This window comes from Crocodylus porosus, unplaced genomic scaffold (assembly GCF_001723895.1).
Source record: "Crocodylus porosus isolate Cpor-Errol unplaced genomic scaffold, CroPor_comp1, whole genome shotgun sequence".
Lineage (NCBI taxonomy): Eukaryota > Metazoa > Chordata > Crocodylia > Crocodylidae > Crocodylus > Crocodylus porosus.
This window is the reverse complement of record NW_017728943.1, coordinates 119,778,747-119,796,825: the sequence shown is the minus strand read 5'-3', so window position 1 is coordinate 119,796,825 and position 18,079 is coordinate 119,778,747. Positions and strand designations below refer to the sequence as shown.

Genomic DNA, 18,079 nt, shown 5'->3' with positions numbered 1-18,079 from the left:
TTTTTGAATGTCTGTCCCTAGCCACAGTGAAGAGGCTGGAAAAGCTATGGGAAAAAAAGAAAAGTAATTGACTGATGGAAATGTTCAGGCAACAAGAGGCAGCTGAGTGAGCCTGCACTAGCTGAAGGTGTACCACAAAAGCCATCTTCTGAAGCTCTTCAGGGTAGTAAATGATACCATTGTCACTTTCTGTCAAAATAAACTATTAGTAATGAGAAAACATTACTCCTGGAGTGTGTTTATTGTGTTGCTCTGTGTCAGAACAGCTTATAAAGATACCTGCAATGGAATCTGGAGGTCTTGTTTATAAGAGGGCAATGTCCAGGAATATCAAGGCTGCAAAACGGGAAAAGTAATTGCTTCAAAAATACTTTACAGTTGCATAATCCTTCCCCTCATGCCCCATCCTCAGGATAGAAATGCTATATAAATTGCAAACTTGTAAAATACATCTGCTATGGGAGAAGAGAGAGACAGACATCATAAAACAGTAAGGAATGTTGTTATTGAAAGGATGAGGAAGGGTGAGAGGGCAAAATTTGGGCCCGAGGAAAAGCCTAGATTACCCCGGGGAATCTAATTAGCACAAAAAGCTATTCTAAAACTACCATTATTGCAGTGTGTGACTAGTACCCCCACTAAATCTAGTTACAAAACAGTCTAAGTGGAACTTTCCTGTTTTTAAACAATCATAGCTTTCTAAAGCATTCACCTTTGTGGCTAATATTTTCTTCCTTAAGCTGCTCAAACGTGAAATTACTGATGACAGTTAGAAAATTACATGCCTAATGCCTAATAGAGAATTTCCTTAACTGTGCAGGTGTAGACTAAAATATAGGCATAACTAGTGAAGTGTACACTAGTTGCTTTCAAATTGTGTAAGACAAACAGCTGCACAGAAGGGAACTTAAAAGCTCCAGTAGAAAAGGCAGTTTCTTTCCATATTTGCTTTCTTGCGTTTTTCTACCCTTTTTCAGGCATTGTCTCTTTGCATAAAAGTAAAGTAGGAAAAATATTTCACTGTAACATTAAGGATATCTAGGTAAAGAGAGTCTCTCTCCTTCTTGTGACCCTTCACAGCCCATGTCTGGAAATCTTTTGGAAGTCTTGCAAGTCCTATTTGGGCTGAAATTTAGCAACTATAACTAGGCAGAGATGTTCAGTGAATCTCTTGTTTAATTATATTTATGCTACTTGCCCTTGTTTTATTTCTCTTATTGTAAGCTACCCTGTGCTTTTGTTGGGAAGGGTGGCATACAAACTGCATAAATAAATAAATAAAATGAATTCAGTAATTAAGAAATTGAAAAAGTAATTGTTTATAAAATCATTGATTATCTGCAAATACATAGACACTTTTGATCTTGTTAAGTGTAATTTCTCTTTTTTATGCAAAGTTAGTAAAACACTGGCTCTGCAATATGGTTAAATTATTGTAGTCCTAGTTATGGTCTTCACCATTTCACCTGTAATTTTGTATTCTGTTGCATTGTATTTTGTATTTTTTGGTTTTATATTAAGTTATAGTGTACAGTAGTGAATTATAATACACAACATCTAAAATAATTCCTATAGTACTATGATGTGTTAGTAGTATTGTATGATGTATAAATATGCCAAAAGCATAAATCTAGTGTACGTATCCCAAATTTAGTCTAAAGTCCTGATCTGTAAGGTGCGGAGGACCTGAGGGCACTGAACCCCCCTTGTGAAGGCATTCAGCACTTTTCAGGAGTGGGACTTTAATGTGAAAGTCAGTAAATAAAGAACAGTAAACACAGAAAACAGTGTAATATTTCTTTTCACTTGAAAGCTCATACAAGAGTTGAATTTAAGAGATTTTTAGGATGGGAGGGAAGATGAGCAATATTGCATTAGACCTTGATCTAGGTGTGTGGAACAATGTGAATTCAGCCTAACCTGGGACTCTGTGGAAGGAGGGAATAATGAATAGGATGAGCAAGAACAATATCAAATGAAAAAGCCGTGCTGGTCTTAGTGGATCCAGGGGTCATGCAGTTGCATTCCCCTTCCACTCTGTGCACATGCACAGGAACTGCTCCACTGCAAACTGACCCACCCTCTCCACTGTCAATCCCCCCGCCCCTGAACCAGTGAGCTCTCAGCCTTGCACCATTTTTCTAAATGTTAGGATCGGGAGGGAATCTAGGATCTGTAAATTGACAAAATCCAAATATTATTTTTTCCACCCCAACACACAGAGTGAAGATTTCCATATATATACACAGTACTGCACCAATTATCCAAGGTAAGCCCTTTTTGTTCTCTCTTTACCTTTTCCTTCTTGCTTTGTCCAGTTTTAGAGGATGTAACTTGATATGAATAAGTGAAGGACACAGTTTCAGTCCTATCAGAAATACGTTTTCCAAATGCAGAAAAAACATTATTTCTGTGCTTTTTCTTTCAAATCATAATATTAAACAGGAGGGAAGTACTTATCGGAAGCTTTTCTGCTTTTAATTGTTTTATTGTTGTTTTTCTTAGTAATTCCTGTTTGCCTTCGCTAAAAATTAGGGCCATGTTCTGCCATGCACCAAAATACCTAAAATAGGAATTCTCTCTCTGAAGGAAAAGCAGAAGCTTACAATGGGAGGGGATTTGATACCCCAGTAAAGGGAATGAAAGGAACAGTTCCTGACTGTGTGTCCCGATTTGTAGAAGCAGCATTTATTTTTAGGAAATGTATTTTATGTTGCCAGGTCAGTAGCTGTCCTAACAGAGTGCATGAGGAACAAGACATTGGCCAAGTTCTTCAGAGAACGGCAAGAAGCTTTACGTCACTCCCTGCCCTTGGGCTCCTATCTTCTAAAACCTGTCCAGCGAATCCTCAAGTATCACCTGCTTTTGCATGTATGTGCATATTATAAACACTTCTGTCTAGAGTGGCTGTACCTCCATATTCCAGAGCTTTTACTATGCTGGACAGTTGGAACAGTTTTAAGTTGTTTTAGAGATGTGTAGTGTTTTGTTGATTGTTTTTTTGCACCTATGGAAACATTTTCTCATCCCTTAAAAGTGTATAAACACTTTTGGCTTAGGAAGTGTATGGTAATTGTTTTGGGCTCATTGACTCAATTTTTGCATGCAAATAATCAGAATTTTTCCGGTCTATAATTCCAGTGTTTTTTTGGGAGGGCCATGCTGTCAGGTATAAACAATTTCACACAACATTTATCATTCAAATGAAAAGCACTTGTTTTTCCACACATCCAAGTGGTGAGATGATGACCATTAGGAAGGTTAAATAATTATAAACACCATTGATTTATCTGAATTTCATTTGCTGGAAAGACTGTGGCAGTTGGGAATTATTTCCATACCCTGTGGATGGAGTTAAGGAACATTTTCAGAAATTCCTGCTTGGTTGTTAACATTTTCCACATGTTTTCTTTTACAATGTTACATTCTAATTAAATGTAAAGAGATGAAGATCATGATTTAAAGTGTCTAGTGCATCCTTCCCTTCCTAGCTGAAGGCTGAATGTAATCAGGTCTGGTTTTGCTAGGCATGTAGGTGCATTCTGTGCTTCCAGAAATCATAAGCAGTCCTCACCTAGAAAGGTCTGTCTTCTATATATTATTGTGATGCCTTGGTGGCTCCTCTCTTTTTCTTTTAATGTGTCTTCTCAGCAGCAGTTTGAGTAGTACTCAGCTGACTGTAAAACTTTCTTTTGCCAGACTTGTTTAGTCTAAACTGGTGACAAAATATACAAAAATATCAGAGGACACATCACTGCATTCAGGTAATTTTAGTTCTAAGACAAAAGAGTAACAATAAAGGCCTTGCCAACATTTCAAACTCTTTTCATCTAGATGTAAGTAATTGTTTTTTTTTACTGGATTCTTTAATAGGAAATAGAAAACCACCTTGACAAGGACACTGAAGGCTATGATGTTGTACTAGATGCTATAGATACAATGCAGAGAGTGGCATGGCACATTAACGATATGAAGAGGAAACATGAACACGCCATCAGGCTGCAAGTGAGTTGCATGGAAATTTAATGGTTTATATAGGATTTTCTTCTCTTGTCTCTATGTAGATTGTTTTTGATTTTTAATGCATGTGTTTTAATTCTGTTTTTCCTTTATGCCTATATTTGCTTAATCTCACTTGCTGAATTCAGTGATTAAATTTACTAGGGCTTGGACATTATGGTCATAGGTGCTAGAGAAAACCTCAGAAGGATATCTTTATGAGCAATATCCTATAAAGCATTTACTTGCAATGATACAGAACATCAGATAAATTCTCTTTCTTCTTTCCTCTTGGTAGCTAAAGCCTCCATTGTACATTAAATCATAGGGCATATTCTGTTGAAAGCTTCTGAGGCTCTTTATTATTTTTTTTTTTTTACCCTTTTATCCTGATTGATTTTGTTTTGTTATGAGACATTTCTTGTTTTGCTCTTTATTTTATCTTTCCTGTTAAAGCCTATTGAAACCTATACCTGCTATGAGTTGTTTTGTAAAACCAATAGAGCAGTGGTCATAGACACAGATAAGCCTTACAAAAAGTCCAATTAAGTCATATTGGTTTTGAGCATTTAGAGTTGCAGCCTAGGGGAGATTCACCTATGCCAGGGGCAGGCAATTATTTTGGGCAGAGGGCCGCTTACTGAGTCTTGGCAAGCCATCATGGGCTGCATGACACACAGCCCAGGGCAGATTAATATTAATTTTCTAAATTTTTTAGGGGCCCTGCAGGCCGGATAGAATGGCCTAGCAGGCCGCATCTGGCCCCTGGGCCATGTTTTGCCCACCCCTGTCGTATGCAGATTATATTACAGAGTCACCATTCCCAGCTGGTAACCCTAGAGCATTATTATCAAAAATCTAACGGAATTTCTGTTCTAAGGAAAGTGTCAGAGATAAAAGGAAAAGAAAAATTAGATTTAAGCCATTCACATGACCTATGAGTTATTCATTGCCCAGTATCATTTTAAACAGTTTAAACAGAGATGAAGCTAAAGAAACCCCTTACGGCCATGTCCAGATGAGCCCAGATCTTTGGTTCCCCAGGGAGAAGTAATAGTGGCGCACCTTCTGACTTAGCTATTTGTCCCCGGGGAACACCCATAGCACGTGCACTTTGGCAGTATGCAGCAGGTTACCCCAGGGGTGGTAAGGGAAGGTGGGGCCAGCACTGGGCTGGTCCCAGCAGCCTTACCTGGGGTCCTGGGGACCTCTCAGGGCTGTAGCAGTGGTGATCCTGCCAGGCAGAGCCTGGCTGGCAGGCACAGTGCAGCTCTGGGCACCCTGGCTTCACTTTTCAGCGGTGCATGCTGCCCATGCATGCACTGCTTCATTTTTTTCTTCAAGTTTTTTTGACCCCTGGACATCCAGGGCAAGAAGGCACTGTGAGCAGGTGATGGCATATATGACATTGGTAGAGGTGCAAGTAAGTGAACCTCAGACATTGTAATCAATATTATTTGGGCCAGTGATGATTTGGTCTGTGTTGCTGAAGAGGCACATCTGGCATCTGGGTCTGGAACAAGATCTGGTACTTTGGTGAAAATAGGAGTTAGGTAGTCTGTTTCTGGAGAGGTGCCATGTGAAGGTGGGGGACTGCCTGTAAGTCAGGACAGGTTTGTCTCCCATGGCTACCTTCAGATGATCATCCTTTTCCAGGATGGGTTGGAGGTGTTCAAGAGGGGCTGTAGATGACAACCAAATGGCTTCTATTGTATTTGTTTTGAGATTGGCATGTATAGCAGGGCGGAATGGGATCTGAGTCTGGTTTTCTTGATTTGAGTGGCTATGATTTTAAGATTGTATTGTAATAGTTGGAATCCCTAGTTCATATCTTTAAGGTGTGCATCCCAGTCAGGGGGATCAGAGCAGATACAATTGCAATGTAGAGTTTGTCTGTAGGTGATGGTTATAATGGTGTGTTTAGAATGAGAGCTGGTGGCGTAGAGGGAGTGTGGTCAGCTGATATCTAATATAATGTGGTGGTGATATTACAAATGTTCTGAGTGGTGTCCAAAAAATGAATTTGTTAGTATTCCAGAGTCAGTTTGATGAAGGGGTGGAAGTTATTAAAAGTCCTGGTGGAATTTCTCAGGAGATCCCTTCCCGCGCTTCAGCATGATAAAGGTGTCATCAACCTGCCTTTGGTATACCAGGGAGATGAGAGGGCAGCTGCAGAGAAAGTAGACTTCAAGGTCTATCATAAATATATTGGCCTATTGCAGGGGAAGTCATGTATTGCAGGGGAAGAATGGCAGTGCCATTTTTTTGTAGGTATAGGGAGTCCCCAAATCTAAAATAGTTTTGTGCAAGGAGAAAGTGGGAGACTACAGTGTAAATGAAAGCAGTGTCCTCATCGGGGAAAATGTTCTTTATGGTTTGTAATCCATCCTGTGGGGTACACTGGTGTACACAGATGTAACATCCATGGTAGTTAATATGGTGGTAGTGGGAAAGTTGTCAGTGGAAACTAGGTTTTTTTTGGAAATCTGTGGCATCTGTCAAATAGCTGGTAGCTTCTGTAGCATATAGAAACAGGATTAAGTCTATAAGGCTTTCCCCAGGTCTGGGTAATTTGCCACATTTTGCTGAAGATAAGCAGTAAAAACTTAAACTAATTCACTGACATACATCTGAATTTTGATAACCAGGAATATTTAGCAATAAAATCAGTTAGTTGCTTTGGGAAGGTGCTCTGAGCTGGCAGATATATAGAGGGGCAGACCTTTTGTGTTCACTATTACTCCTTTTGACAGCAATTTCACTTTCTGCAGTGGTAATGAGGGTTGCTATCATATAGCAATTTATCTGTAATTTTACAACTATTATAGCTTAATTCTGCAAGAAAGCTCTTTCAAAAAGAGATGAATTCAGTCTCTGTGGTACACACTCAGATTTGTAAGTTAAAAAGAGGGAGGTGTAAGAGCAGTGATTCTCATCCAGGGTGCCATGGCACCCTGGGTTTCTGTGCAATCCCTTTAAGGTTGTTGCGGTTAGCACATAGCTGTGCAAACACATAGGCATGATTCACAAGATAAACCCAGGAATTTCAAATAAGAATTCATAGCATCAAAAAATTCTGATCTGTTGTGGTCTTTCTGAGTTCTTTGCAGTGGGAAAAATTGCTCTGTTATATATCCATGATCAGTGAAAAAAATGAGTGAAAACTAAAATTTAGCATTTTCTGAGGGGGGAGGGGATATTTGAGTTTAATGAAGGATGTATTGAGTCTAAAAAAGATTGAGGGCCTCTGTACTACAGCAAACAGGTACAATTAGAGCCTTTTTATTAACTGTAGTTTTTAATCTCAGTTGCTCTGCATATTCAAAAATGTAATTTTTTTAATATCTGGTTTAGGTGACATACAGACATTAGTGTATTTTTAGATGGACACATGGTGCTATACAGCTGCACTTTTATAAGGATTTCACATCACTAAACTGTGTATTTATTTTGACTTAAGTAATAATTGAGATGGTGCCTACACAGGGCTCTAGGCCCCCAAAAGCAGCAGTAGCAATGAAGATAAACCGCAGCAGTGATACATGCCCTTTCATCCTCTTGAAGTAAATCTCAACCCATTCCTGAAAACCGTTTGAGAGCGATGCCTTTTGCATTATGCCCTAATCAACAAAGTTGGATTATTTCAGACATGGATTTAGAGGCAACATATATTTTGGCGTTCATTTTTGTGAACTTTCTATTCTCCAGGTTGCCTGTATCTGACATTTCTTAGGTCCATCACCAGTAACAATCAAGGGGAAACATATGTTAAGAGAATTTGGGCATTGATGTGGGTAGACGAAGAAGGGTTTATGAGGTAAGAGAGAGAGTAAGATGACTACAATCTGAGACTGGAGTAAAAGAAAACAGTTAAAACACTTGCTAGACATGTTTGGTCCCAACAAAAGGTACTAAACTGACTGTACTTGAAATGGAAATGTTATAGTTTTCCATAGGTTGAGTGAGGTTGCAGTGTAGCAACAAAACTGACAAAGTGCTTAGTCCAAAATAGGGCCATGTGTTGGGGTGAAGGTATTTGTGCTTTCAGTATTTGTGCTATTCTGCTGTCATTACTGATAGAAGCACTAGTTAGAGATCATCATGATGTTTGTATGATATGAACAACTGTCACCCACTACAAAGGCTACTAAATATGAGCCCATAAACAGCCATTGCATAGGAATTAGCTGTACACTGTTACACACTGATCATCAGAGAACAGTTCTAGTGGACTCAATATACAGTATTGCACTTTGAATTTGAAACTTTTCACTAAAATATTGTTTTGAATGTGATTCTGTTTTTTATTTATTGCAGGAGATACAGAGTTTACTCACTAACTGGAAAGGGCCAGACCTCACTAGTTATGGGGAGCTGGTTTTGGAAGGAACATTCCGCATTCAGCGAGCAAAAAATGAGCGCACTTTGTTCCTGTTTGACAAACTGCTGCTTATTACAAAGAAGAGAGAAGAAATGTATACATATAAGGCTCACATATTGGTATGTCATGGCTTCGGTTGCGATATGCTGACTAAACAAATTTCAAACTATGGTTTAGCTCTCTTCTCATTCACCACTTTCTTTCTCTGCTGTAGTGTGGGAATCTCATGCTTGTTGAAGTTATACCAAAGGAACCACTCAGCTTCAGTGTCTTCCACTATAAAAATCCCAAGATGCAGCATACCGTGCAGGTATGAAAGTAATCTCCATGCTCTTAAAATTATCTTGCTATTTCTTTCAAGGCCGCAAATAAAAGTATTTGAGTCCCCTTTATTTTATAGCCAGTGGTAAAAGTGAGTCACTTTTAGACCTATGTATTCCATGGATGACTATAATCTAAGTGCTACAGAAATAAATTAGCTGACTATCTCAAAATTTTGTAACAGGCAAAATCGCAACAAGATAAACGACTTTGGATCCTTCACTTGAAGAGATTGATTCTGGAAAACCACCCAGCTAAAATTCCTGCTAAGGTAATAAATAAATACAATCTCTAACCTAAGTATCTGTATTATTTAAAGCATTTTTATTAGCAGCAAAAGGGTACATGACAAAGCAGCTTTTATACCCCAATGCCTCTCATTAATCATCAGACATGAATAATGGATAATGAATAATTAATATGTTAATTTTAGGTCAATTTTTTTTAAAGATTCACAAAATTGAAGAGGAAAGGCTCCAGTAAACGTAGCAGCTGGACTTGGCAAAAGAAATGAAGTATCTCATTGGGTTATCTGCAGTGACCTTTTGCCCTTTTTGTACTTGCATCAATGTAGCTATACCCATGCAAAGTAACTTGCATCTGTGTCACTTACCCTGACTGGAAACAGAGGGTACCTCAGCAATGGCAGGGAAGGTACACCATCTTACCCAGGACCCCTGGTACTTAGCAGTTGAAACCCACGATGCTAGGGCTCTCATGCAACAAGAAACATGGTGGCAACATACCTCAGTCACACCTAGATTGCAGTGTAAATGTAGTCTGAGGTAAGTTGGACTGGTGTATGTCACTTTTACACCAGCACCACGCACTTCTGCCTTTAAGGGTTGCCCCAGTACAGCTGCCTTGACAGCAGCTGGTTTCTGGAATTGTCAGATGTTGACAAGGATGGAGTAAAACGGCTGTGGGCTTTGTCCATATCTGTGATATTACAAATGTTGTAACACAGAAAATGGGACATGAAGCTAAGTTTCAGAACAGCTGTCAGTGATGTCATGCCCATATCTGCTATGTCTAGGCAATGCACAAAGCTGGCTCTTTCCCTTGATTTATAAACCCTCTTTTATAACTCGAGGTGGTGGTTTGCAATATGATTTACTGCATTTCTCAGTAATTAGTCACACTGGTTGAAATCTTGGTCCCCTGAAGCCATTGACAAAACTCCCGTTGACCGCAGTAAAGGCAGGATTTTACTCTATGCTTCTGGCGTTCTCCTGCATAACGATGCTCTTAAATTTTGCCTGTAATAGCCAAAAGTGTGGTCCTTGTGATAGATAGAATTTAGTAGGCAAATACAAGGCCATATTAATTGTAAAGCTAGAACTTGGGGAAAAAAATACTATGTTTTCAATAACAGTGGTAATTATAATTCTGTGGGCATTTTTTTCCTGCTGACAAAATAGAGAATTTGAACAGAAAGGGGGAATAACTTCATTAATGTATGAAATTTATCTTAAAATTGACCATTAAGAATAAATTCTACTCACTGTTGTTTAACAAGTTGTAAAAAAGAGGCTGGTGAGTGAACTCCAATTTCATACCAAGATGCTACTTAAATCTTTAGTTCTCATGAATGGATTAATTAATTAGTTGCAATATTTTACGTCCACATATTATATCTTGCTTGTACGACAAAGATAAACTCTTGATCACCCTGTGAGAAATCATTTAAACCTATGTCAAAAGAGAAAAGTCAAATTAAGTAAGTATGTTGTGCAGCAGTGTAAGTAGAGTGGGAAGATGGGGGCAACTGCCTCTGGAGCGGATGGAAACGGGGGTGAAAAAGACGGCTTTTGCCACAGCTGCTCAATTGCAGTCATGGTGGCAGCAGCAACCAGAAATCACTGCTGCCCCTGTGTGTGGCAGCCACCCTGGGCACCCAGCTGTGTTCCTACGCTGCTGATGTTGTGTTGCCTGCACATGCTTTAACAGGAGTAGTTACTAACACACTGTGTAAATGTCCTGCTTCCATCTGCCCCACATTTCATATTTAGCAGTAGGACATGTCTGACGCCTAGTGGAAAATAAGTTAACTACACCTTTACAGATGCAAACATTATAAGCTATTTTGGGTTTTTTTGGACTTCTAAGCTATGTTGTTGCTGCTGCTGTTGTTTAGTCCTATCCAGAAAGGCTCAGAGTAGGTTACGATGACAAATAACCCACAGGTAAGAAACAGCAGTAAACCACAAACAACACTGCACATTTGTGAACTCTACCCCCTCACCTCACTTCCCTGCCTTAAAAGCAGACTCTCTGTCTGATCTGAACCATGCTTCCCAACCTCCTCTAGGTATAAGAAATCTCTCCCCTCATACTTACCTTCACCACTCCCACTCCTCTTCCCCACACTGCCTTACTTTGGGGGGATCTGCTTTGCTTTTTTCATGGCACACTACTGTTTTTTTCACCTCTATAATGAGCAGATTTTCAAATTATCTCTTTTATTTTGTTATTATAATTTCAGAGTAGCCAGAAAGTGTTTGCATTCAGTTGTACATATATTTAAAAAGTTCTGTGCATAGCAAAGGTAGTCATAGGAGGCAGAGCTGTGAGATTATGAGGTTTGGTTCCATGATGCTGAGGTGAGTTTTGTGTCAGTCTTAGCAGAATTAGGCAAAACCTAATTTCCACCTGTTTCCTAAGAGCCCGTCTGTCAAAATCCAGCATTCTCTCATCCTGTTCCTCTACTGGGGACTGTTGTAGCACTTGTGCAGACAGCTAAACCAACTCTAAACCTGGAAATTCCCTGAAACCAGCACTGACGTAGATGCAATTCCCAATTAATTAAATGTAGACAAGTCACTGCTCTCTCTGCCAGGTGGCCAGGCAAAATAGAGCAGAAACTGTACAGTGCACATTTGTTACTTCTTTGAAAATTAACTATGTTAAATTTAATAGACTAAAATGCCAGTTCAGGTATGTAAGTCACGTTGTGTGGAACAGTCTATGCTATGTGTAACATACAGTGCTTCTTAGATAGAAACAATTTAGATTTCATGGACTGCTGTTCAGTGCCAAATTACATTGTTTAGTAGGCTTGTATATTTTAACCTGTTAATGAACAATTTGTCTTTTTCAGGCCAAGCAGGCAATTTTAGAGATGGATGCCATACGTAAGTTTTTCTCTTTTGCTATAAAATTTGTTTAGTCTTTCCACTTTGCTTGTCTACTCTGTGGGCTTTATCCAGAATGAAAGAGAACTATGTTTATAGTAGTATGAAATAGTTGGAAAAATAAATATAAGGCTTGGTCCTGTAGAGGTCAGTAGGAGATGAGACCACTCAGCAGCTAACGTGAAATTGTTCCTAGTAAAATGAATGGAGGGGACAGGTTTGTCCCCTTCCTACTCTTGAAGAAAGGTAGGGTACAGGAGGTGAGTGACCTCTGCAATATTATCTCCTTCTGACTAGAAACTATTGGAAAAACTTCAGGGAATAAACACATATGGCTTGATGCTCCATTGACACTTCCATGATTTTTTTCATTCTGCTAACCCATATTGACAAGAAACCTAGACTACCTGACTACTAAGGAGCCTCTGGTGGCATGGCTGCATGGAAGCTAGACAAGGAGTCCCAGAGTCACCATAGGCATGGCCCATTCCCTCTTGCAGTCTAGACCAGGGGTGGGCAAAATGCGGCTCATCCACAGGGCCCTTAAAAAATTTAGAAAATTAATGTTTATTTGCCCCTGGATGCCTGTCCTGAGGCCCTTGATGGCTTGCCAAAATGCAGTAAGTGGCCGTCTGCCCAAAATAATTGCCTGCCCTTGGTCTAGAAGGATCTTGAGGTGGGTCTGAGTTCTGCAGGCTGTTCTATAGGAGGTGACCACACCCAAAGAATTGACCACAAGAAAACGTCATAAGGGGAATCTGACAGGATCTCCCTTTTCCCTGAATCCTCTTTCCCAACTATTTTTGAATGGTGTGTGCTAGGCCAGGATTGGGAAAAAGTCATGCTTGGGTGATCTGGTGTGGCCCCTGAGCTCTCTATGGGTGGGTCTTCATTTTCTTGTCCTATAAGTGAATCACATGGCACATCTCCTAGTCCTGTAAGTCAATCCAATAAGTGAATCACATGACACTGAATCACAGTGTTTTTATTAACACTCGTTTTTATTGATGTAATTATTTTACAGATCATCCAGGATTCCATTACAGTCCAGAGGGAGAAATGAAAGCAACCTCTCCTTTTAAGGAAGGCATCACTCCACGGAGAGTGAGAAGGAAGTCAGGTGATTAAAAAGCTCTGCTGACAAAAGACAATGAAAGAAAATGTGTAAACATGGTTTCAAGTGATGCATGGGGTTAGAAGAAAGGTAGGGAGTAAGTTACTGAAAGAGGTTTCATGTGAAAAGAAAATTGCCTCCACTGATTTGCTGCTTTAATGATAGAAGCAGCTTGCTTGCCAGAATTTTGTTCATTTGTCTTTCTTGCTAGTCTAAAATTCTCCACATGAAAGTAAAATTGTGTGATCAGTAGACCTGGCCAGAAAATGTGATAGAATCCTAGAAAAGTAGGGCTGGAAGGGAAATCGGGAAGTCATCTAGTCCACCCCCATTACTCAAGCTAAGATCATCCCTGTCCAGAACATCTCATTCAAGTGTTTCTCTGACCAGTTTCCCTAAAACCTTGCAGTGATGGAGTTTCCACAACCTCTCTAGATAGTCTGTTCTAGTGCTTAACCATCATGATGTCTCCCTCTCTACTGGGACTGATGCTGATCCTGGAGTAAAAGAGGAAGAAGGGACAAGGGGGAACTCCTGGACAGATGTCAAGGGGAAGATGAGGAATATCTGGATTGTTTTTCAGAGGCAGTGAGGGATCTGGGAAACTTGCCAAGTTGTTTATTGGGGAAGAAGAAAATCCTGGGTGATATAGCTTCCCTCCTGGGCATGCTGTTCCAGAGCCCGGGACCCAGGGTTGCCTGGGGGTTCAGGAGATGGGGTTCTAGGCAGGCTCTCCAAGCTCAAGGTGCGAATACTAGCAGAAAACCTGGCAGGTTTCAGAACCTGTTTGGTAGGCAGAGTCCTACTGGAAACCTGCCAGTGCTCTGCTGAAATGTTCCTTAAAATCAGCATGTTCTAATGGAGTGGCTCAGTGTCATCAAATCAGCATCTTCCAGTGCAAAAACATTCCATTGGATAATTCCGACTGGCATTATCAATTTGCTGTTTCAGACTCAATAGTGGAATTGGAAAATGTATGTGCTTACACATGCACTAGGAACTCTTTTTCCCCATACAAGCTATCTATCAGCCTACTTTAATGTGCTTTGAGGGGACAGGGAGGAACAAGTTCTGTGGCTTTATGCAGCACAAAATCAGGCATCAGCAGTCTTGGGTTATTTTACCTGTACCAGAGTGACCTTGTGCATTTTACATAGGCTGAATCTGCACCACAGTCTTAATGTGCACTCCTATATGTATTTTTTCTTGACTACCCCTACTGCATCCACAGAGCCAGTCCTCAGACATGTGCTTGTTGGTGCTTTGAGTCTGCTTGTTTGCATGGCTGGAGGTGTGGGTCAAAGCCTGAGCTGCCCTTGAGCTCACACTGTAACCCCAAGACATACCTGTTAGGGTTTATGCTCTGGGCAGCTATAGGCTCTGGCTGGTACACAAGACCAAGGAGGTGAAGCCAGGGGAGCTCTAGGGCCCTGGCAGTTTCAGGCTCTGGCTGCAGGAAGAGGTAGAAGAAACTGGTGGGCAGAGCAGAGGCAGGTCTAGGATCCCAGCAGCTACAGGAGAAAGAATCCTTCGGCCAAGGAGTTAAGGCTTTTGTCTGTGCCCTATCTCTCACAGGCACTGCCAAATGCCATGCTAAGAAAAAGATGTAAAAATCTTACTTTGATGGCAGAGGGCACCCTCCTGCCTTCGTTCCCTGGCACATTCCCCTGGCTCTTATAGTTTTCCAGTCCCTTCCTACAGTCCCCCTGCAGGACAGGCAAAATTAGTTCAGAGTTAACTAGAAAAAAAATTTAGTGTGTGTGTCATTACCAGGGATCCTGGTTTTCTGTTTCCCACAGAGAAAACCATGGATTTCCCATTTTTATCAGAGAAAACATAGATTTTCCCTTTTTAGAAGAGAAACCAACAGATTTCCCCTTTTTGCAAACAGCTCTGCAGGCTGGCTGAGTTCCAGCCTACAAGAGCTGTTTGGCCAGGAGCAGGCAGGCTACAAACCCCATCCCAGCCAGACTGCCCAGCCAGCTGCAAACCCTGGGTTGCAAATGTTGTGCCCACACCCTGCTGCCCTCCCCCAGGCTCTCCAGAGCGCAGCGTGTGCGACTGACACAGTGGGGCCATGCACAAAAGCTGCCTCTGCTGCAAGCACCATGCTGCCCTGGCCACACTTCTTCTGTGTGCACAGGGGCAGCACACACCCATCCTGCCCCTACCCTCCACACAGATCTGGGAAGCGTGGGTCCACCCTATCTCCTAGGAGTTCTTGTTGCCATTGGGAACTGGCCTTGCCCAAGCCTGCAGCAGGCAGCAGCAGAGGGGGAGCCGGCTCGTGCTCCTGCTGTAGGAGCCACTGCCTTCTGTTGGGGACAGGGGGCTGCGGAGCTGGGTCCCTGGTCCCATAGCCCTGGCAGCTAGGGGCGCCCTGCAGGGGGGCAAGGGGCACAAGTAGGGATGGAGGGCTTTGTGGGGGAGCGAGGGACACCAGCAGGGCTGTGGGGGGCATTTAATTTTAACCACAGATTTTGGAATGTTTATCAGAGAATTTGCAATTTTTTATCAGAGAATTTGTGATTTTTTTTTTTTTATCACAGAAAGCCAGAATCACACCCCCAGAGGTATGGGCAAGTAAGAAATAATGAGGATATTGTCATGCAGGGAGGGATTGGATTAGGTAGAGAAACAATACAGACCTCTTTTAATAATTTGTGTTTTATTACATTAGCCTAAAATCCAAATGGTGCATGTTAAAACAGTTTGTGTTTTGATGGATAAAGGATAATTTGTATACTGGCTTGTCTGTGTTATTTTTGTACAACTATGACATGCTTCTTATTTAAAAAAAAAACCTGTTAAAATTGATACCTTGGAAATCTGGTTCAATCCAGATTTGGTTGAGTTTATCATCTTAAACCAGATTACGCCTACTTACTTACTTCAACCTTCTGGAAACCAGAAATGCAACACATAGTGATTGGAATAGTAAGATTTTCTTTAGTGCCAATAACCTTTCCTGAATTTTCTTGCAATAGATAAAATGTTTATATAATTTGGATGCTTTTACATTCCACATTTTCATTATGCAGTTGTATTTAGTTTACACTAAATCCTTTAAATTTACATTAATTAATAAATACTGTAAGTAGAGCTTAAGAGTGCTCAGTGGTAATGATTTTAATATAAACCAACTTTTGGCACTGATAAACTATAAAGTCCTTGGGTTTTCAAGTGTCTTTCAAGTATCGTCTGTAAATACAAAATGATTATATAACATTGATACTATCGTGCATCTAAAAGAGACGAAGTAAAATATTGACTGAATGTTCGTGTTTGTAACATTGATCTGTTTATATTTTCAATCAACATAAAGCTACAAATGCCATCAAAATAAATATTTATAATGAGAACTTCTGTGGGCTTGGCCATTAAGAAAATCAAGATTTTTTTTTAGAGGGTGCTTTTTCTAAAGGCAGCTAAATCTCACTATTCTGAACAAGATGCCTAAATTCAGGAGCGTACATTTTGGTTTCTGTTTTTAAAACATTGGCCAAGATGCCAGTAATTATTATTACATACTTGTTTCTCTTTTTCAGAACCTTCATCCAGAGTCCATAAAGTTATGAAGTCAAGTGGTAAGTTATATTGCAATTGAAGCCCCTTTTATTAACTCTTTTGGGGGTGTTGGTTAAAGCCATGTTGGTCTAAGAACATAGGCAGACAAGGTTCTTTGGGTAAATGTGATGTCTTTTATTAGACCAACTAAATAGTTGGAAAAATTGTTCTTTACAAGCTTTCAGGCACAAACATCCTTCTTCAGACCTAGGGAGAGTCTTCTGATGTTTGTGTATTCTCCTGGGTGAATAGAAGCTTAAGCCAATATGCCAAATGTAGGTCTATGAAAATGCAAATGTGTGGCAGGGAAGATCAGAGGGGATGGGAGTTAATAGGTGCAAGATGGGTAGGTGGGGAGGAGGAAGAGGGGAATTTTAACCAGTGATAAAATATAGCTGGTAAACTCTTCTTTGCCATGTATTTGCATTTTCACAGATCTTCATTTTGCATATGGGCCTAAGCTTCTATTTCATATAGGAGAGTACACAGACACCAGGAGGCTGAAGAAAGAAGTTTGTGCCTGAAAGAAGCTTGTAAAGAATAATTTTCTAAGTAGTTAGTTGGTCTAATAAAAGATACCACATTTACCCAAAGAACCTGCCCTACTATTAATTGTAGCATTAGCTCAATATTAACCCATCAAGCAAATTAGGTGAGGCAGCCTGACATAAAATTCAAGTCTGGACTAAAATTCTGTTCATGATTCTTCCCACTGTACATGGCATTCATGATACAGGTAGGACTGGATCATCAATTGATATTAAGTGATATAGCTCTAGTGAAGTTAGAGTTGTAATGATTTTATGTCAGCTGAATAGTTTGCCCAAATCTATAGCCTCAAGCACCACCTGTAAAAATCTGCAGCACAGAGAAAACAGATTGAATTCATTTTTTACTTCTGAATTTCCATGTGTAGTCTATGATCCTGCAAGCTCTTTTCAAGTACTACTTTAGTAGTCTTATCTGGACTATTCCCATACATAAAGTTACTCCATTTCATAAGTATTTAAAGGAGCAAGATAGAAGCTGTCATAAAATTAATGTCTTACTGTTATTACCACCTATTTAAATCTTTCTGGGAAAACAAGGTTTCAGCAAGAAAAAAATGAGTTGTAAGTCTTAGAAAATGTGGTTTGTGATTGAAATGTTAATGTAAAGCATGCAATGGTACAGACAGATACTGCCATGATTATTTACTAATAATGAAGTACATATTTTATTTCTTTTCAGAAATAAAATCAGATATGCAGAAGGTAAGACTGTCTGTATTTCATATTTCAGTAGATCCCATAACCTATTGCTTTGTTTGAATCCAAAATATTTAAGTATGCAAACCCTCAGAATTGTGCGCCATTTTTAAAACAAGGACAAGACATCCTATAGTGTATCCAGTACCATTACAAAGTACAACAAACTTTATTTCAGTAATAGCTGATAAAAAAATTGGTTGATGTGCTTTTTCCTAGCTAGATTTTATGATATCACAAAAGTACTTTTAAAAATATGTTTAGATCATAAAATATATTATGCAAAATTGCTGTTCCTCATATGCAATTTAAAATC

The 18,079-nt window shown here is 40.0% G+C and overlaps 1 protein-coding gene across 1 annotated transcript in view; it reads left to right on the top strand.

The window, feature by feature from the left end:
* The window catches only part of PLEKHG1 (pleckstrin homology and RhoGEF domain containing G1), a 151,295-nt gene that overhangs the window by 120,354 nt on the left and 12,862 nt on the right, over window positions 1–18,079 (top strand). The window contains exons 5-14 of the mRNA XM_019550081.1: window positions 2,223–2,269; window positions 2,721–2,871; window positions 3,874–4,005; window positions 8,317–8,499; window positions 8,595–8,690; window positions 8,886–8,972; window positions 11,802–11,835; window positions 12,860–12,955; window positions 16,498–16,536; window positions 17,747–17,769. Coding sequence (XP_019405626.1) covers window positions 2,223–2,269; window positions 2,721–2,871; window positions 3,874–4,005; window positions 8,317–8,499; window positions 8,595–8,690; window positions 8,886–8,972; window positions 11,802–11,835; window positions 12,860–12,955; window positions 16,498–16,536; window positions 17,747–17,769 — 888 coding nt within the window. The remainder of the gene's footprint in view (window positions 1–2,222; window positions 2,270–2,720; window positions 2,872–3,873; window positions 4,006–8,316; window positions 8,500–8,594; window positions 8,691–8,885; window positions 8,973–11,801; window positions 11,836–12,859; window positions 12,956–16,497; window positions 16,537–17,746; window positions 17,770–18,079) is intronic.